Below are 21,480 nucleotides of genomic sequence, written 5' to 3' on the forward strand. Positions count from 1 at the left end.
GCACCATAATGTCATTGTGCACAATCAGGAGCAGATACAGTCCTGCACCTTCCTGCAGCTGACCCTGTGTCCCCCCAGCTCCAGGAGAGGAAAGTGTGAGCAAAGCTGTGTCCATTCACTCAAAGAACTCCAGAGACTTTGAGAACACTCTTCAAATGACAGCAGAATGCTTTTTTCAGAGTTTTGGCCAGCAGTTCATCACTTTGTGCTCTGACAGCTGCCCTGTCTGCCCCCCACCCTCCAGCACCAGAAGCCTGGAGAGATGCTGCAGCTCCTGCTCCTTCTTCAGGTGAGGATTCCTGCACAGAGTGGTGCAAAAGCTTGCTTTAATTCTCCCAAAAGGCTCCCAAGGGGGCTGGATGTGAAACCCCCTCCAGCTCAGCCAGCAGGAGCTCACCAGCCCCTCACGAGCAGGATGGGGCGGAGGAGGGACAATTAATCCTTGCAGCACAGTGACATTAATCCTGTCATGAAAGCTCCATCTTCCTAGACAGGCAGGTGAGATATCCTGTAAATCTTTCCAACACAAAATATGCAAATCTGGTCCTTAAAGCAGCAGCACCACTGCAAGCCAGGAGCAGTCTGAAACCATTCCAAGCCTATAGCAAAATTACTTGTGACACTCTTTACTATTCACTAAAAAATAACTTATTGTCCAGGAGCTGGAGAAAACTCTAGAGTGCACAAACAATGGTAATCACAGAATATCCTGAGCTGGAAGGCACCCATAAGGATAAGAGACAAGTGAGCTGCAGCTTTCATAAACCACATAAAACTGATCCACTCCAGTACTCCCTCTGATCACCAAGTCCTCTGAAAAACATCTTTTCTAAGCAATGCAGAAGCTCAGAATTTTAAAGAGAAATCTAAAACAGGGCTCTTGTGCTCCCATGAGTGTGAAGCACCTTCTTCCTTCAGTCCCATACACATATCAAGACAGAATACCCAACTTCTGCTACTCAGTCTGTTTTTCACCAGCAGCAAGGGATCCACACTGACATATGGCACGAGAAAACCTGCTTAATACTGCTGTACTTTTGCACACAAGATGATAAAATAGCATCTCACAAAACGTGGTTTTGTAATCTCAGAGAATGGAGGAAAGATGGTGCTTAAAAGCATGAAAAAAACCCCATGGTAATTAACTTGTACTCTGCTACACAGCTCAACAAGAAAAAAGAGTATGAAGGATACTAAATATAGCAAATAAGCAGCAATTAGTAATTAACCTTTGAGCTGGGTATTAGCTATTCAACTCCTTTAAGGCAGCAGAGTGGTTTACATTTGGTTTCTTGCACTCAGGGCAAGTGCTCCACCACACAGCCCAGCAGACCAAAGAGGAATCACCCAACCACAGCCTCTCTGCATCTCCAATTCCCTTTTCCTGACATGGATTTTACATGGAAGTCTAATGACAAGTCAAACGGTTGGTCACACTAAAGATTTTCTATCTTATTTCAGCTGAACATGTAAAGATTTGGCTATGACAAATAACTTTTCTGATGGTTCAAATGGTTATTGCAGCTCAGCAAAGCCCCAGTTGTTTGCACCTTACACCACAACTGTTGATATTGCTACAAGCTCCACGAGCTGCAAGCAGCTTGCTAATTAGCCACCATTCATTCTAAAAAAAACAATTAGAACCACAGTGAAGGAGCATGTCAGCATCAGGACTAAACCCATCATCAGTCAAACCACGTCTGGTAGGTTGAGACATCCCAAAAACATCCCACAGACATTGTTTTCTTGTAAAACTACTGCTGAATTAATGAAGTGGCATGGGAACTCAACAAAGAATTGCTCAATTACTTCCCAATTAAAAAGAATACACAGAAGAATGTGTGTCAAGAAAAAATTGTCAATGTTTTTGCAACATTCAGCTTCCTGCAGATCCCAAAGATCCTCAAATGCCATGACCTTTCCCAGTTACAGACTGCTGTCACCATCCCAGATTCACGGAGGTACAGATGAGCACAACCCTTTCATTTTAAGGCTGCTGTGAGCATTTCTTTGTGGAACCAGGAATGGTTTGGGGTGGAAGGGACCTTGAAGCTCATCCAGTTCCACTCCTGCCATGAGCAGGGACATTTTACCATCAGATCAGGCTGCTCAGAGCCCCAGTGATGGAGGCAATTCCCAACCAGCATGGGTCATGGCAGCAACATGAGATGCCATGAAACCACTGATGGATTTTTACCCAAAATCCTGGCATTTTGAGAATCTGACATTGCACAGGGTAAAATCCATGGGACATGGGAATTCTCCTGTTTAAATTTCATCTTTTCAGTTTGACAGAGTAACTCTGAGTTAGTGATCATGACCATTCTCCTTCAGGGAATTCTCCTGAAGCCACAAACCCAAGCCCTGGGTGTGATGTACCCAATTACAGGGCAGCCTTGAGCTTCACTGCATTCCCAACTGTCCAGGTGCCTTTGTTTGGTGAGTGGGAAGGCCTGGATGTGCTAGTTAAACATCCTGTTAGTCAATCCTGCACAGCTGAAGAATTGGGACTGTGGGATATAATTGACATCCCAGATTACTGAGGCATGTTGAGGGAATTGAATTGCTCCACTGTTGCTCAATAGCTTCCGTTAAATTAAGGAACTCTTCATATGATCAAAACAGACGCTTACTCATCTGTTTATTTTCTCTTCATTTGCTGGGAACTTAATTCTGAATTCCCTGTGTATTTGGGGTATTTACTCTTATAGGAAATGGTATTTAAAATGCTTCAATTACCACTTTTCTCTGACAGACTCTAATAAATCAAGAGACCACCAGAGTGACTCCAGCTTGGAGCCAGGCCCACACTGCTCCCAGGCTACACATTCCCAAGATAATGAAATTCCCAGGCACAGAGGGTGCTGGTGAACACATGAAAGAACTTCATCACATCAGGTTGATGATGCTATAAACTGGGAAGATTATTAGGGAGGAGGACCTGGCTTCTGCTTCCTCTGCCACTGAAGTTTTTATTAAGGAATTAACCAGAAAATATCCCAGAAAAAGATAACTCAAGAAAAAAAACCCCAAAACCAAAAACTGGCTGGACAGGGCTTGGAGCAACCTGGTCTAGTGAAAGCGTTCCTGCTGAAACAGATCTTTAAGGTCACTTCCAATCCAAATCTTTTTATGATTTTCATTCTATGATTCTGCCTAAAAAACAAAGGCCCACCAAATCATCAATCCAGGCCACAAGACATTGTCCCAACAAACTAATACATTTCCCAGTTTTTGCAACAAGTAGCTGTACCTGTTAAAAATGCACGTCCCACACTGCACTATTAAACCTCATCCATGGGGTTTAATTGGGTGTGACTAAATCAGGACATTGGAACACAGGTGTCTCTTTCAGCAAATGTAAATAAAACTGGACAGTTTTCCCAGCACAGATGGCCAGAGACCAGGACTGTGCACTCCCTCTCTCCTCATGTCTGAGAATTTGATCCTGGAAGCCTGACTGGGGAGGCTGAAGTCAACATCAGCAGCCTGCAAGCTGTTTCTGCAAAGCCACTGTAGGAGTGTTGGGGGCAGGATGGTCGGGATGGATGGAGAGCAGAGATCTCTGAAGCCAGGTTGTGGAGTTTGTGGTTTACTGCAAAGGGCCTGGGTGCAGGGCCCTGCTGGGAGCTGCCAGCCACAGCTGGAGCAGGCCCGAGAGAAGAGAGGTGTAGAGAGGGTGAGAGGGGGAGAAAGTAAGGGAGTAAAAAAGGTAAGAGAGTCAAAAGGGTAAGAGCAAGAAAAGGTAAGAGCATAAAAGGGTGAGAAAGTAAAAGTGTAAGAGAGTGAGGTTCCCATTGCAATACAATAAATCTTCTGTGTTGAATATCCTAATTCTCACTAACCAATCTAGTACAAGATACAAATCCTGTAGCATTTCCATACAGCCTATAAGAATCAGTACATTACCATACTGTGCTACATTTTAAACTATAAAATCCTCTTTGGGCCCTTCTGCCAAGCTGGCAGGGTCTGCTCTGACCCTTGGAGCTGTCTGCAAGCAGAGGGAATTGTTTCATCAAAAGGGGATTACTTGCAAGCAGCCACACCATTGTTTTCCAGTTGTTCAGTAACTGAGGTATCTCAAAGCTTGCTTTCACTTCAATCTCGCTTATAGTTTCTATATTCTCAAAATCTTTTGCCAGGCAATCATATTTACAAGGCTTTCCTGTTTCCTCTTCCCCAACAAGCCACATCTGGGAGAAGCCAGCTGTGGGAATGGCACTGCAATCCCAGCCAGAATCAAAGCTGAGCTTTCCCAAACACACCAGAAAGGTCTTGTGGCTTCTAAACCCGAGTGTGCTCAGGTCCAGCTTCATCTGCTCCTCCCACACCATGTCCTAAAACGTGGAATTCCTCCCTGTGTTCCAGCCTGGTCTGATATTCCCCACACACCTGGCACCAACCCAATGCCTGCCTGCACTGTGAGGCAGCACCTCTGATGCCTTGGATCTTTACACAGCAGTGAGATGAGCTGTTTGAAAGCCTTCATGAAATTGTTAAGCAGAGAATTTAGACACTTTGATGAGCAGAGAAGGTTTTATTGTGACGTGACTGACAGTCTCTGTGAAGAGTATTTTACAGGCTGACTCTTATTACTAAAAACACCGTGACAGGTAGAACTTGATGTGGATGTTTAATGGGGAGACGAAGGGAAATTATGACAATAAGAGATCATTAAACATTTTCCTTTTTTAGAACAGTTAATTTCAAACACAGAACTAGAATTTTTAAGTGGAGCATGCACCACTTAACAGAAGAATTTAGGGTAAGCCTGCTTTCTTTGTCTTGATGTCTAGTCTCAGTGAATGGGGAATGGGAGAATTGGTCCAAGGACAGAGCAGAGAGAAAATAAGAATGAATTCAAGAAATGTGAGTTAATACAGAGGAAGGGAGAGGTACTGGGAGGGAACTGAATTCCAGGGAAAGTGTGTGTCTGGAGCTCAGCTGAGGAAAACCATGGGAGAGCAGTATTTGCTGGGAAGGGATGCAGCAGAGAGGTGGGGAAACACCAGAATTACATTGAGTAAGCAAATCTTTCCATCCCAATGTCAGAGCAGTGACTTGGCAAGCAGCCACTGCTGATAATTGAGTTCAGTGGGTCCGTTCCAATGCCGGGATGAGGCTCATTCCTTTCTGCCTCATTTGCTCCGTATTTACATTATTTGATATCAGAGATCATGAGGAGCCAGGCCATAAAGCACTCTGACACCTGCTGACAAATGGCCTCACACAATGGCACAGCATTGTTAAACACATGAATACACAATTTTGAACTCTCCTGCTCCTCCCTGGCAGCACCAGGGAGATGCTTCACACCTTCTGCCTCAGTAGGATCCCCTATCCATGAAGAAATATTTGCCCAAATGGTTCTGGTGCCTTAGGAAGCTGTACCTTACTGAAAATCAGTGTGAATTACACTGCCCAGTTTCAAAGCAGCCTCTGAAATGGGGATTCTGCCCTCAAGCCTCCACATTATCTCAAGCTGCACCAAGGGAGTTACAGGCTAGAATTAAGGAGGAAGTTTTTCACAGAAAGAGTGGTCAAATACTGGAATCATCTACCCAGGGAGGTGGTGGAGTCACCATCCCTCGATGTGTTTAAAAAAGACTGGATGTGGCACTTGGTGCCATGATCTAGTTGAGGTGTTAGAACACGGGTTGGACTCAGTGATCTTAAAGGTCTCTTCCAACCTAGAAATTCTGTGATTCTGTGATCTCACCCCACCTAAGCCTAATGTTTAGAAGCCATCATGTCAGCAGTTCATGTAAAATTCATCTTCAGCCGCCAAAGAACCACGTGCAGTTGTACATTTGTTTCCACCTGAGAGGAACACGTCCTGCAGATGGGAGGAATTCCACAGCATCAGAGAATCACTGAATGGTTTGAGTTGGAAGGGGCCTTAGAGATCATTTTATTCCAATCCCCTGCCATAGGCAGGGAATTCTCCCCCTGGAGCAGGTTGTTCCAAGGCCAATCCAACCTGAGAAATGGCCAATTCTCTCCACTGAGACAAGGCTGGAGGACACCTGGATGACCACTTCAATATCCCTAAACCTGCCTGGGAACACACCAGAGGAAAACAATTCCAAGATGGAAACTCCATCTCTGTCCAAGGACTTTGAGCAATTCAGCCTAAATTCAACCAAAACTTGCTGCATTGTTATTGAGAACTGAATGTATCGTCAGCAGAGAGAATTCATGGTGCCTGAAACCTATCAGGAGCCACAAAAAAGTTCCTCACTTGGTTCATCCATTATGAAATTACTGAAAGCAAGACCTCCTAATAAAGGAAGTGTCCTTACATGTTTAAAGCAGGTACATGAGCTTGATTATTTGCCCTCAGATTGAATTTTAGAGGTTTATATAATAATGACAGCTATAAATTGAAAACAAAATTATGGCAAGTGTCTCAATGACAGAGAGTCTCACGTGTGGAAGGATGAGCAATAAATCAGATGGGCAGTGGAATATTAAATTGCTAATTTTAAGAGCTATTGCTCTTTTTTTTAATACATACTAGTATAAAAAGGTGACAAAGGATCTCAGCTACCTCTTTCTCCCTCTTCGCCTTTTCTTCATTAATTAATGTACAGAAGTTGATTAGAGAAAAAGCTTCAATCCCTTTAAATTTAAACATGAACTAGCAAAAAAAAAAAAAAAAAGGTGCAACCAGCTTCATGGAGATGGCAGATTAAATGAATTTGATGATTACAGAGTAGGTTCCATGACTCCTATATCTCATATCTGCTATTTGCAGGATAGAGTAGTACCAGTGTCTGCAGATATGATTGCAAGCACTGCACACCCAGCCACACTGCAACAACCTAAATTACACACTGTACCCTGAGTGAAATTGAAGCATCACTGAAGGGATAATAAGAGAGTCACAGAAAAAGCGCAGCAGAAAAATTGTACCACTGAACTATATGAAAAGCTACACGAGAATTAAGTGAAAAATCAACTGCTACTCCATGCCCACAAATCCCTCAATCAGTGATGCAATGTGAGTTATTTCACCAGATTTCTGCAGGCAACATGAAGATTCCTCCCCACTCCTACTGGCTCATGGTGAAATGTTTTTGGCAGGGTTGGTTTGTTTGGCTGTGCAAAGCCCAGAAGTGTCACAGTCCAGGTCCCCATTCAGCTCCTTCACAGCGTTTTTCTTTTTTTATTCCACATCTTGGTGGCTGTGCAAGTCATCACATCCTGGTGCAAAAAAATCTCCTTCTCTTGAACACAGGCATCTTCCCCATGTTTCTCCCACTACAATTCTGAAATTCTGAAATTCTTTTCCTTACTTTTTCTCCACTTTCACACAGATACTCAGAAATACTAATTTTTTGGGGTTACCAAAGCAATCCAAAAATTTCTTGAGGCATTTATATCACAACTTTATATAGAACAGCATAACCCACCCTTCAGCAAACACACACCTTGTTCCAAGGCATCTGTCACTTCTCTCAAACACTTGTAACCATTCTTTGCATATTTTAGGAATAAATGCTGCACCATTTCAAAATGCCAATACACAGAATGGGAATGGTGCTTTTTGCCTACAGCAGCATATTACCCCTATTTTTTAAATATTTTCCTGCCCAAGCAAGGTACAGGACAGAAAAAATTGAGCTGAATTAAGCTTAGTTTCCAGCATACTTAGAGCACTACAGAAACAATACATATTTGGGTATCAGAGGAACCCTTCAAAACCAGGCAGCACCTCAGGCATTAACAGGCAGAAGGCTTGCTGTCAACTCCCAACCACAAATAACACATTCACAAATGGTGACTTGCCTAAAAATGAGTTAGAAAAGACAGAAAGGAGATTCAGGCAATGAATGGAGATGGATGTAAGTGGCATCACAGTCCCCACCAACCCATAACGTATCACTGACAAAAGTCACACCATGAAGAAATGTATTAAATGTTACAGACAATAATAAAAGCCACAGAAGCTAAAAATCTCACTTCCTTTACTGTATATAAATAGGGGAGATACTTACACTTACAGGTTGACTTTTTGGCACATCATAAACACCTTCCTTCTTTTGGCTGGTAGGAACCTGCAACAGCAAAGGAAAACTGAGGTCACTACAAAAGCACTTTGGATGAAAAACTGAAAACAGCAACTGCTATTTATGCACAGGGTGTACCTAAATGAGTAGTTTATTTAATACTAATTTTTAGTATTAATGAAATCGATGATGGTTCCCTTCTTATCCAAGTAGGACCATTAATGGAGAAAATACTGAAGAAATAAAACACCTATCTGAATTTTCTACAGCCCAGCAGTGTTCAGGAAGGAGATTTCCATTCTCAGATAATTGTGGTTATATGAAGTCCAGGCGCACTTGGAACTCCTTCCTACTTAAATGGTTGTTTTTTCTTTAACTTGGGGGTTAGAGATGGGCAATGGAAGTTATGGTCAGGTGAGTTCATCATCTCCCCCAGAGACACAGAGCAGTTACCAAGATGAGGGTAAGAGATGTTTTTACCTTGTGTCAGATTTCTCCCTCACAATTCATTTAATCATCTAAAAAGAGTCCTAATATTGCAGTGATGGGGCCTTGTGGCTGCTCTATGAAATATTTGGTTATAATGCTGCAATTTTCCTAAGGAATTTTGAAGCCTGACACGGGAGAGGTGGGCAGGGGACAATGCACTTAAAACTCTGTGTGAACCTTTATTGAGCCACCAGTCATGATTTATACCCAGGGGATTTTTTTATAACCTGCTGATGTACTGGGCTGTGCTCACCCAAGGACCACTTGTTTGCATATTTATAATTTCTATAATTTGTGATTAAGCTTCCTTTCCTCCCTGGATGCACTGAGTGTCCACTGAAAATGGCAAAAGCAAAAAGAACAGCAACCTGTTCTCATCAGTAGTGCTTTTCCACCAAAGAAGGCACTCAGAGTACAAAAGTTACATTTCAGACAACAAGGAAACCTCACAGGTCAATGAGATGATATTGCAAATATGATAAAATTATGACCTTTTTGTTTTATAATACAATAAGTATCTTAAGGTTCTGATACTATTCTCAGACTGGTGAAATGTTACTTATTCATTGAGAAATGCTATCATTTATTATTCTGTATAAAACATCTCTGTACTGTTGTACAGCCTTCACAAGAAACTCTGTGTTCTTAACTCGGTGCACATTGAAGAGTTTGTCAGGAACTCTCAAAGAAACAATGAACTTTGTGGAAGATCTCCTCTATTCCTAACCTTGGCTTTCTCTGGCCACTTCCACCAAGGCCAGTACCACATCAGATATGTGGAACTGGTGAAAATTCAGTGCCATGGCAGTAAGAGTCTGGAAAAAGAGAGAGCTGGAGGTGACAGTGTGAGAGCAGGAACCAGGAATGGTTGATTTAGGAAGTCACTGGAAAGCTGAGTCTTCACAAAAGGAGGGGAGATAAGAAAAGATAAACTGTTTCTAAATTTTCAACAGTGTGCATTTTTCCTTTTGTCTCCAAAATCTTTCCCTTTCAGCCATTCTCCTCTTCCTCCTTCCAACCTTTCTGTGAAGTCATCCCAATCTGGACCTAATCCAGAGCTGTGGACTGAGCATTTCCCTGCACCATCAACCCTTCTTTTTCTACCCCAATTTATACTCAGAGAAGAGCTCCTTGCATCTCATATGAAGACAGAGGAACTTTCCTGAAAGCCATTTTTCCCTCCCACCTCAGTGCTGCCTGACCTGCTGTCTTTTCTTGCTGTTCACCACCACATTTGTTTGCATCTCTGCCTACTCTGGGGGCTACAAGGAATTTGCTGTTTTTCCTTTGATTAGCAGCACCAGTAAGAGGTACCAGCTCTATTTCTGCTGTCAGCTCTGTCTCTGTGACAGGCTGTGAACCATCTGGATGTCTTTGCATCGTGCAGCAATAAAAGCACCACAGTCCTAAACCCTCAATCTCAGATTGTCAACTCCTCATGGAGCAGAACTTTCCTCTCCACAGAGACCAGAGCTGCCACACAAACACCAAACCACCTCCCAAAATCCCATTTCTACCTCTCCAGAACACCAGACAGCAGAGGAGCAGCTATTAAGCAATCTGAGGGTTGGTATGTGCTCAGTGATTGAGTCCTTGACTAACAAATTATAGCAACTTACATAGATAATATTAGAAGAGCAGACACAGACACTCTTTGGGGTAATGTATCAAAGAAAGGTGACAGACAGAGAAAGAATGCTTAAAAAGAAAGTTGTGACCTCTATTATGCTAAAAAGAAATAGAAATTGTCACTTTCTGCACGTATCTTTCATCTGCAATTCCCCATGGGCTGGGAATCTCTGACACCAAGGGAGAAGAGAATTTGTTGCATGCCCGCAAATGAAAAGCCAGAGCAGCACCAGCAGAAAGGTTTGGTGAGGCTGAAGCAAGGCTGTGTGAGGTTATTGAGCAGATATATGTGTAACAATGGCTGCTATGGGGAAGGCTTCACAGTAAATAATAGAAGCTGCCACAAATATGCATCAAATTTAAAAGAAAGAAAAAAAACAACAACAAAAACCCAATTAATCAAAAAATATAAAAGAGGATCTTTCTCAATTTTGTTTTTAACAGTAGCCTGATGGTTATGAGCTGACCAAGATCTTGTAAGAGAAACAATTTTGTCAGTATCTGAGTGTAAAATCTGAGGTGTGGAGACCCATATTTGTGGAAGCCAAGAGCTCAGGCAGCCTGTGGGAGCTGGGAAGCTCATGGCTATGGGCCAGTCTGCAGCTGGGACACCTCAGCATCCATCAGTTACAGAGAGACCAAAAAATGACTCCCAACTCCCCAGTTCAGCACTTGCTGTACTCAGGTAGTAAACAGAGAGGACAATGCTAGACTGTGAAGATCCAGAGTATGGCACATTAATCACAGGTGTTTTCTGTGACCACTGCGGGAGGAAACACTTCATCACATCCAGATGCTGTCAAATGAAGCCTTGAGCAATTCTCTGGTGACTTGGAGGACAGTAACAGCAGTACCCTGAGATGAGACAAGGTCTCACTACCTGCTTTTCACCTTCTATTTCCATTTTATGGAAAAGAAACTGCCCAAGGAGTCCTGCAGTTCTCTGGGCTATTCCTCAAAACACACTTCCAACCTCTTCCCTACCCACCAATGACTGCTGGAAGATCTACAAACACTGGGAACAACAGCCCCATTTTGCCTCCTTCCACCTTCTAATTCTTTGAAGTGTCACTAAAAGCTCCACACTTTGATGAACAACAATCACCATTTTTTCCCCTCAAATCTAGTTCTCATGGGATTTTTGTTTCTAGCACAAACCTGACAACTAGACTAGCAATTTTTTAACATTTGCTGAGAACAGTCAAACTTTCAACACTGAAAATGTTCAGCCTTAGGCAGACTCTCACCTTGAGTGAGAGCTTTGCATGTCTTGGTGTGGAGATGCAAAAAGCTGCATTTTTGAGTGTGCATGGTGCCAGGGGAGCAGCAGGGAGAAATTAAATGAATCTCATATTAATGACCTTCTGATGGCATCTGTAAGATGTTGTTTTCCAACATTTAACTTGCATTTCTCTTTCCCAATCAGCTTTTTATTTTAGCTTACAGCTACACAAGCCTTTTATTTTTTCTATTATCTTCCTACATTTTCTCATTACTTAATGCTTTTCCTTTTTGTTCTATCCTTGCTCCTGCCTACCTCACAATCTTTTCCTGTAAGCAGATCAACCTCTAGTCCAGCTGGATGAAATGCTTAATCACTGCTTGAAACTCCTTCCCCTGCACACTGAACAATTTCCTCCATCACAATTTTCTCACAGCACACAAAGATCTCTGTCTATCCTCAGATTTGCCTCTAGTATGTGATACAAAATGAATTACATTATATTTTAATAAACCTCGTACCGATCCCTTGAGGATAAATTGAACGACAAAAGATTATTTTATATTGCTTTCAATGCAGCTTTTTGTCAGTGTGAAGAATGTGAGCTTGGGCTTTAACATAACATATGCACTCTGAAAATAGTTTCCCTGGTCTGGGGGGATATCCCTTGAGAGCTCTGAGGTTTTGCTCAGTTATTTCCTTGGTTAGACAAGAGAAACAAGAGCAGCACCACTGAAATTTCTAGGAATTGCTTGGATGGCCTGCCAACAAAACATCTTCAGCATGTTTCTCAGAATAGGTGTAAAAATTTCAAAAAAATTAACAGAAAAAAAGAGAAAATCTCCATTTATCACCTCATATGGTGTACTCAAAAGTTTGTGAGTCGACAAAGTTAATATCAATTCGCAGGAGCCGATATGACAAACAACAGAAAAACCACATTGTGACTGGGCAGATAATGTCACCAGAATGAAATGCCAAGACAGTTTTGGTGATGGATGAGAACTACGAGCTATGAGCTATGTATGAGATGCACTTTCAGCGAGGGGAGAGGTTTTTATACCTGATAAATGTTTTCCTCCGTTTCAGGCTCACGGATGGGCTCGTGTCCAGCCTCAAACACAATGTACTATGGCAGCAGCGCCAGAGAGGGACAGTCAGAGATGAAACAGAAGGGAAAAAGGCCGTTTGGAATTCCACGTCAAAACAAAGGCACGCATTAAAGAAACAACTTCAAAGCACAGGCTGGCAGCAGGACAACTGGTTTGTTGGGAGGCACCAGGAAAGGTTGTTTCATATTTCATGAACAGGCCTAAATCTCCTCTTAATGATCATTAGAGCAACTCCCTAATTCTTCCTCGCCAGGGAGACTGCCTGTGGCCCAGTATTAATTTTCTGAAGGCAACGTGAATTTTGCCTCTTTTACATAATGGCAATTATTTCCACATATATTTATTGTCTATGAATAGAAGTGCTAAATCCAAGCTGGGAGAACGGGCTGGTGTGTGTGGAACAGGCCACATGGCAAAAGGCTGGCACAACACTTTTTCATTTTCAGGTTCTTGCTTTATTGTGAAGAGTACAGAACAAAACTCCTGACATTATAATAGCTAAACAGTAATTTAGGGCATCCTGACTCTTATCATCTTCCTTGCTGCACCTTAGGCACTGTTCAATATTCACTAATGGTTGAATTGGATCCTTTCAGTGTGACTCCCACTGATATGCCTAAGTGGAAGAACACAGAATCCCCAGGAAAAAAAAAAAAGTAAACTATCACATATTTTGTTTCAGCACAAAAACACGAGAATGAAATTACATCTTTTTCTCCTTCACACTCAGCAGGGTATTGGACATGAATATATTGACACATTTCTGATAATCATCTTTGCTCCCAGACATTTTTCTTGGATGGAGCAAGACTTAAATTTCAGATCTATTATTAAATTGTAGCTCAAACACCAACCAGGGAGTGTGTTACAACATCAATGCTACTGCTGGTTTTTTTTCCCAAATATTCACCCTCTGAATTAAATTCTGGCTCCATAGAAAACAAAAACAAAATGTCAACTTATTACTATGAGAACAAGATACCACCTTCCCTAATTCTCAGAGTAGTTCCCTTTTCAGTTAAGAGCTTGTATTAAAAAATAATGACAAATCTCATTTTGAAACTTGAAATCTGGATACACAAGCCACATTTTAAGTAGTATTTATGACATATTTCATCTAATATTTCTATACTCCAGCTGAAACATTCCATTCTATACAGACATATTGTGCTATTACTTACAGCTTCATCTCTAAATATGCTACTTTCTGTGGAGGTTTTAAAGGTTTCTCACAAGAGCTCACTTAGTAAATTTCAAAACATCTTGCTCAAGATTTTGGCTGTGTTTGAAGATAACATGTATCTAGTCATTTCTGAAACTCCAAGGCCATACAGCTTCAGAAATTACCTGGTATACAGGATCTTCTACATCTTCTTCCAAAATTGTCTACAGCAAAGTAAGAGGACAGGCAGTAAAAGCAAAGAACATAAACAGCAGAGATAAAAGAACTGTATTCAGAAATTAAAGGACAGCAAAGGAATAAGCAAAATGGGCAGGTAAGTTCATAGTTTTCTTTCTTTAGGATACAGATAAAGTCACATTATGGTACAAAGTAACTTTATTCAAGTTCCATCCGAGTTTAACAATCTGCACCTTGTTTGACTTGATTCACACACACACATTCAGAAGTATATTGAATCTCCCCTAAAGTATGAGACACTTAAAACCTGACTTACAACACCTAAAACCTGGCTTACAACACTTAAAGCCTGGCTTACAACACTTAAAACCTGGCTTACAACACTGACCCTCCATTAAAGTTTTCCTTCTGAAGGAGAAGAAACACTGAGCAGGAAATGAGGGGATCATTTCCAGTTTCTAACCAGGCTCAGCACCCCCCAGGCACAGCTTTCAGCTCAGTTTAACCCTAGGCTGGGCTCAGGATGGCTGCTGGGCTCACGCTGCTCCTTGGGAAGCCAGCACTGCTCAAACCCACTGCTGGCAGGGGTGCTGAGGATGCTCAGAGCCTCTCTGGGGGGGAAACTCCAAACCCAAATTTTGGTGGCAGTAGTCTAAGCTTATTGGTGTACCTGGTATACCGCCTGCTCACACTGTTTGTCCTTTTGTGCCTTTTTTTCCATTTCTTCCCTTTGTTTCAGTTCGTAGATGAGCTGAAACAGGTCTCGCAAGTCCAGGATTACAGGTTCAGCCTAAGGAAGCAAAAACAGGGTGGAGAATTTCTCTAGGGGAAAATAAACACCTCTTATCCCATCCTGCTGATAGAGCACCTCCACAATGGAACTTAATAGAGAATTAATTTCTATCTCAGCACCCAGGCCTGGGTTAATTCCCGCTGAACTAACTATGCTTGAAAATTAATGATAATTATAGTTATGAATATAAAAAGCATTATGAATATAAAAGGCACATGGATGAATGTAAAGGCATATTTATTAGTGGTTTCTCACCCACTGAAATTACATTAGTAGACATTGTGTGTAGTAGACTACACACAATGTGGGTTTTCATGAGTATAGGAACATAAGCAAATTTATCTTCATCCAGTCTAGCTTAGCAAGAAAGGTAAACAATAATTAATTATAACAAAACACATAATAAAAAATTGGGAACAATGAAACACATTCCCTTTTGCCCAAGCTGGTTCCATTAATTTGCTATTTAAGATCCACACAGACACTTGTGACCAGTTTAGCACAATCATAAACAACCCAAGACCAGGCACTTGAACAGCTCCTCACAAACGGCTTTTCAGCTGAGTTACATGGCAGAAAATGACAGTGATTTGATACTTACTGCCTGGGCTGTTTTTATTGCCACAAATCTATGATTTCCCTCCTTTCCACACACGTATCCAAACGCTCGGTGGTCTGTGATATCCTTTGCAATGTAGGAAATTTCATGAACTGCGTGGTGATGCTGGAGTAGCTAAAAAAAACAAACAACAGTAGAGAATATCCATCAGAATGTTTGATTAAAAAGCAGTATTATTCACCTTCACCACTTTATCTGGACCCCAACACATTCTGATATGAAAACCAATTAATATCTGAACTCTTTAAGCCTCTTTTCTCCTCAAAATCTAATGAAATTTGACTTGCTTTAGTAGGTTGACTAAAACCTTCCACTGATGATTTTTCTAGGTATCTTTAAGTGAAATATAATTAAATAAAAAATGTACTACCTAGCTACTACCTACACAGCATCCCAGGCACAGAATCAGTATTTCTTGGTACAGAAATAAGCAGAGGCTGCAGAAACCTGTAGCTTCACACAGGGAGACTCCCAGGCCAGGCAGATCTGCAGAGCTCCAGCTGAGATCTCCAATACCTCAAGGAATCAGTTCCAAACCTGCCTCATCTCCACAAAAATCAGCAACAGCCAGTGCAAGAGGCTTCACTTCAAGCAGTAACGCAGCTCCAAATACTTATTTTCCTCAGAAAATGAATGTAAATGTAATTATTCAACTGGAAATCAATGCTGAATGCAAAAGTCCACATTTTACTTAAAATCCCACTTTGGTGAATTGTAATAATAAAAAGACTTAATTTTAACTGTGTGAGCAAACTCTGTCCAGAGTCAGGACATGAATCTGAGGCTCTTAGAAGCATCTCTTGTAGTGCCAGAATCTTTCTCACTTTGCACTAAACAGCATTTTATCATCAAAGTAATAGAGAAGTATTTCCACTTAAAATAATGTCCTTGTAAAGCTTATCTAAAACAATCTATTAGTTTCAATTTCTACCTTCTGATATACTGACCTACTCTTGTATCATCTAGGGATAATGCTATTTCTGAGAGCAGGCAAAGCCTCACAGAGAATTCTTTGGAGGTCCAGATTCCTGCTGGCTCTGAGAAAAAGCACATCTTGAAAACCAGCATGGTATCCAGGCAATCTCTAAACAAGCAGTTATTTTTGGAGTTTAAGAAAGAGAAAGTTAAAGTTTCAAAAAGCAGAAGGAGGGAGGATGTCTGTGTGTGGCAGGGAAAAGGCTGAGGGTGCACAGGGCAGGATCTGAAAGGAGAGGCAGCCTGCAAGAGATGGATGGCTCCATATAAAACAAAAGACTGGACATGTTTCATTTTCATTTCACAGTAAATGGCTCTTAATGTGCCCATATCAAGATTGCTTGCTCGTGGCACAGTTAAGTGTTGCCAGTGACTGCAGGCAGAACGGGGCTCAGCTGAAGGTGCACTTCAGACTCTCCTGACGTGCTGAGCGTTTAAAATTAATGATGGGATCTTACTTAGATAATACAGGGATATTGATTTATTAGGTTTTTTTGAAAACCAAGTTACATGCTATCTGTTAGGATGAAATGAAATGTTCCCATCTCTCTATTCTGCATATGACAGGGAACGTTATCTGTGGCTCCTATTAAATCAAAGTTCTCTGACATTGCTTTATTGATTGCCAGGCAGCGTTTTGCACTGAAATTAAACGGTGATCAGATGCCTTCCTCATGGAATTAAATCTGAAGATTGTTCTACCATGGAAGAGTATCACCCATAAGGTAAGAGAGCAGATGGAGAAGCTCCAATTTATTTGGGAATCCACATTCACTGTTCAAAAATTGTTACATTTCCAATGGTTATGATATTTTACACACTGTATCAATAGAAATAAAAATTAAGTAAAGGTGACTGCAATTATTCTTCTCTGTATTTTACTGGATGGAGTGTTTAGGGAGAGCTTTTCACTTGTCTGAGGGACACTGAGTTACAACACACATGTGAAATGCAATGATGCACGCACACATCTGCATTCAAATGTAGATATAAACACATCTGTGTTTTCATAGCCCTCAGTTCACCTCATGTGTCCTTTCTACATATTCCAATGATCCATTCTAAGCACTATTTACTGAGTGCCTGACTTTTTACACCTGAAGGGCAGAAATGGGGCTCCTGTTGCAGTCAGGAGAGATTCACCACCATAAAATGCAAGATGAGAATCCTGTTACTAGTGGCCACAAGAACATAAAGTAACTATTTCTCAACTGATGGGTCTTTCTGACACTCCTGTATGCCAATACTGATGGATTCCATCACACATTATTTGAAGTTTTTATTCTGAGAGCTGCTACAAACCATTTACCAATCTGTAAGTGAGGTATCAAATTGTTTTGGAGCACTGCAGCACGACAGAACAAATTATAGAGAAGACTTAATTTGTATTATGGTTCAACACAGTCAATTACATATTGCAAAGATTAGAAAGTAATTTAACATTTAAGTTTCAGTTGTTAACAAAATCCACAGCCTCCAAATTATTTTAGGTCTCCTGTGACTTTAGTCACTGTTGCGAATGTTGGAGATTTTAAATGGAAGAGCAGATAAAGTCTCAAACTGGGTAACAAGACATTCTTGTGATGCATGAGTTCTTTTTCTTAGGCTAAACACAATGGCATTGTTATATTTTATTCATATACTAAGATGTTTTTAGCCTGGTGTTAAACTCAAAAGTCCAAAACACCCATGTGCACCAAGCCTGCTGCCTCTCCTCTTCCCCTTAATTTTACTCTGGTCTCTGCCACCAGCCATTGTTTCCTCTCCTTTTCTCCATTCCATCCCCTGCTTCTCCTCTTCCCCCAGGTCGCTCCCTGTACATCACACTGAATTGATTTAGCTGCCTCTGAGATCTGTAGCATTTCTAATTTCCCTCAGGCTGCTTGGCACCTATCATAAATTTTTTCACCCCTTATCCTCATCTTGCCCCTTTATTTCCACGCTGTAGCCTCCAGTGCCACTAAATCAATTAAGTCAATCAATTAAGTACTTGGAGGGTCCAGCAATCATGTCAAAAATGTGAGTTAGATGGCATGAGAAAGTCACTGCTTTACTATCGCTATTTCTCTTTTAATGAGGTTGTCTATTTAGTGGAGCCTGGGGCACAGTGTTAAGAGCCACAACAACAAAAAAAAATATCCTGCAAGCTGCAAATCCTCCTGGAAAAGCTGCCCCACCACAAGCAGGAGGCTTGTTCCACACAGTATTACATCCACCAGGACGAGTCTCACAGGGATTGGGGCTGCACAGCCTCTCACCTGGAGTAACTGCAAGCTGAGCCTGGATTCAGAGAGCTGGGATCAGCTGGGAGCTCCACTATGGATGCTGGGATGTGGGATGCACATGGACCAGGCCTATTGCTGCCTATTCACACTGGAATAAGCAATAAAACATTTTGCTGGTGTAAACTCCCTGAACATCTCAGTAACCCAGCAAACGGCAGAGTCCTTAATGGATTCATAATAAAATAACTTCATGGGCCATAGTTTCAGCCAGGCTGCAAGTCCCCTCTATTCCAACTGGGACTGCCAGTTCTGTAGGTGCCCATGGCATCAGGGTTGGGTTTCAGGTGTTTTTTAGGGCCCCTTCCAACCTAAACCATTCCATGACATGAAATATCTGAATTCTCTACTGCAGATTCAAATCTAGCTGTCGCAGACATCCTTTAAGAGAAATCCTTTCTTTAGGATTTTTCCTCCTGAGAAGCTGAGAGGCCTCAGGAAAAAAATGTAAACATTGATTATCTGCTGCTGTGGAATGCAACAGGTGCATCTGTGATTGGTCTCATGTGGTTGTTTCTAATTAATGGCCAATCACAGTCAGCTGGCTTAGACAGAGAGCTCGAGCCACAAGCCTTTGTTATCATTCTTTGCTATTCTATTCTTAGCCAGCCTTCTGATGAAGTCCTTTCTTCTATTCTTTTAGTATAGTTTTAATATAATATATATCATAAAATAATAAATCAGCCCTCTGAAACATGGAGTCAGATCCTGGTCTCTTCCCTCATCCAAGAACCCCTGTGAACACTGTCACATCTAGTCTTGTAACTTCTGAAAGTTTTAAGAGGTGGACAGCAGTCCCTCTATGTAGACAGCTAAAAAAACACCACCCAAACCCCCAAAAACTCTTCCTGACATAGGTTTTTTTCCTTGGTACCCATTAAGGTGCATGGATACCTCTCAAGCAGTTGTGAACCCTTCCACTTCCTCTCCCTCTAGAGAAAAGTGCATTTCAGTGGGACTGTGTACACACAATTTGGAGGAAAAGTCAACAGTCTCAAATGTCAGAGTGAAATGAAAAACACATCAATAAACTGCATTTGCATCACAAACTTTCTCGTGTTTTTTTCTGGAACTTGGTATTTGGATGGCAGATGGGGTGGCAAGACATCAGCCCCATGAGATAAGGCAGGGGATGAGCAGATGGGGAAAAGACACAACCACTGCAAAAAATTCTCAGTTTCATGTGAAATAGCAGAGAGGAGACAGCTCAGTGTCATTTCAGAGCTACAGCTGCCAACAACTTCAAACTCCCTGCAAATTACTACTGGACACAGCACAGGGTGACTGAGAAACATCTTATTTCCCATCTGACAGCCCTTCCCTACTGTCATGAACACTTCAGTCACTTGCCCATGGAGAGGGGACAGAACAAACAATATATGACAGATCACTGTAATCTGCCTTAAATGTGATAGTGCTTAGTGTGAGGAAAACACTTGATAGCCCAAAAAAATCTGTTATATAAACATTTACTGCAACATGTGGAAAATTTTATCAGGTTTGATCTAGGAAAGGAAGAGAGCTGTAGAACTTAGGCTTAGCAAATTATCACAATACTGAATTCCTACAAGAAGAGCAAGGAGTTTTGAAACAAAACATCATTGCAATTCAGCTTTCAAAAAGAAATGCCACGTATGAAAAACTGAAAAGCAAAACCCACTGGAAACCTCTTGCAGAGATTTCAGTATAGGCAGGCATTTCCCAGCACTGGCCAAGACCATCAGTTTTGGTCATAAAAGAGCATAAACTGAAAAAGAAACATGGAGTGGGGGCTGAACCCTTCCCTCTGAAGGAGACTGAAAATGAACAGCCCAGTCCTAAATCTGAGCCAGAGCCACTCATGGAATGTAGGCTGAACAACAGATTATGGACTTTCCTTCTGCAAAAACACCCCACCCCAAGAACAGGAGCAGAAAAGGAAAATGTAACCTCCAGAGGGTTCCCCAAGCCTGAAGGGCCCTCTCACATGGCAGCCTGTAAGGATGGCTTCACAATGAGAAGAAAATAAATCTGTCTAATCCCCGTGCTTCCTCCACACACACTGATTTTGCAGACAATAACCTGAGGAAAGACTTTTCCAAGTGCCAGCTACTAAAAGGCATCTCAGTGCACAAGCTCTGCAATAAAAACACTTGGCACAAAAAGCTCACTTGGAGATTATATGCAGATCAAAGCTTGGTCTGTGTAGCACAAAGGGGCACATGAAATATGGTGCAGATAAAGAGAAGAATCAAAACAGATTTAGCCCCAGCTCTTGCAGACTCAGTCCCTCCAGGGGGGCAGCCGTCTGGCTGTGACACAGCACAGCACCCACAGAAGTGTAAATTTAATTTCCTTTTAATAACAATAACAAACTCGTAAGAGCTATTCTCTTCCTGCAGCCGAGGAGACTGAAGCAAAGAAACCCAGATTATGTGACTTCCTGAGCTTAGCAGCTGAGTCAGGAGGGAGAGAGTCAGTGAGCAAGATCCTGTGTGAGGATAAGAACCTGCCCAAGTCCAGGGCTACACTAAGCTCTGCCTGTACACTCCATCCTAAATAAAGGCAAGTACTTCCCAGGAGCACCACAGGTAAGAGCCTGTTTGGTTGGACTCAGGAAAAAAGAGCTTAAAAGGTTACTTGGGCCAAAAAAAATCCAAATTAATCCTCAGCATTCCCTTTGCTTGATGAAAAAAGCATCCTGAGGCTGCCTTTATCTCATCTGGGGAGCCAGAGTGGGACATTCCAGAGAGAGCAAAGGCAATGCCCTTGTGGGAGCCTCTGTGACAGACACACCCAGTGATGCTTTCAGCTGGTGTGGCCCTGTCCCCAGCCCCAGAGTCAATTAAGGCAGCAGGACATGGCTCTGCCAGCACAGCAGCCTAATTGTGATGAATGGATCTCTGATATTGAGCTGGCTGGGTGCTCCAAGAACCTAATTTGTGAAAAGAGAACAGCACTAAGGTAATAAACTTCTGTCCAGCTCTCATAATTTGTAATAATGT

At 41.8% G+C, this 21,480-nt stretch overlaps 1 protein-coding gene across 13 annotated transcripts in view; it reads right to left on the reverse strand.

The window, feature by feature from the left end:
* DAB1 (DAB adaptor protein 1) overlaps nucleotides 1-21,480 on the reverse strand; it is a 213,139-nt gene that overhangs the window by 20,949 nt on the left and 170,710 nt on the right. For 10 of the 13 annotated variants that reach the window (XM_064719421.1, XM_064719418.1, XM_064719415.1 and 7 more), the window contains 5 exons: nucleotides 15,222-15,353; nucleotides 14,498-14,617; nucleotides 13,815-13,853; nucleotides 12,419-12,484; nucleotides 8,004-8,063 (listed from right to left, as the gene is read on the reverse strand). In XM_064719421.1, the coding sequence (XP_064575491.1) occupies nucleotides 8,004-8,063; nucleotides 12,419-12,484; nucleotides 13,815-13,853; nucleotides 14,498-14,617; nucleotides 15,222-15,353 (417 nt within the window). The remainder of the gene's footprint in view (nucleotides 1-8,003; nucleotides 8,064-12,418; nucleotides 12,485-13,814; nucleotides 13,854-14,497; nucleotides 14,618-15,221; nucleotides 15,354-21,480) is intronic. The other 3 variants (XM_064719428.1, XM_064719427.1, XM_064719424.1) reach the window with 2 other exon arrangements.

Source organism: Zonotrichia leucophrys, chromosome 8 (assembly GCF_028769735.1).
Source record: "Zonotrichia leucophrys gambelii isolate GWCS_2022_RI chromosome 8, RI_Zleu_2.0, whole genome shotgun sequence".
In the NCBI taxonomy this organism is placed as follows: Eukaryota; Metazoa; Chordata; class Aves; order Passeriformes; family Passerellidae; genus Zonotrichia; species Zonotrichia leucophrys.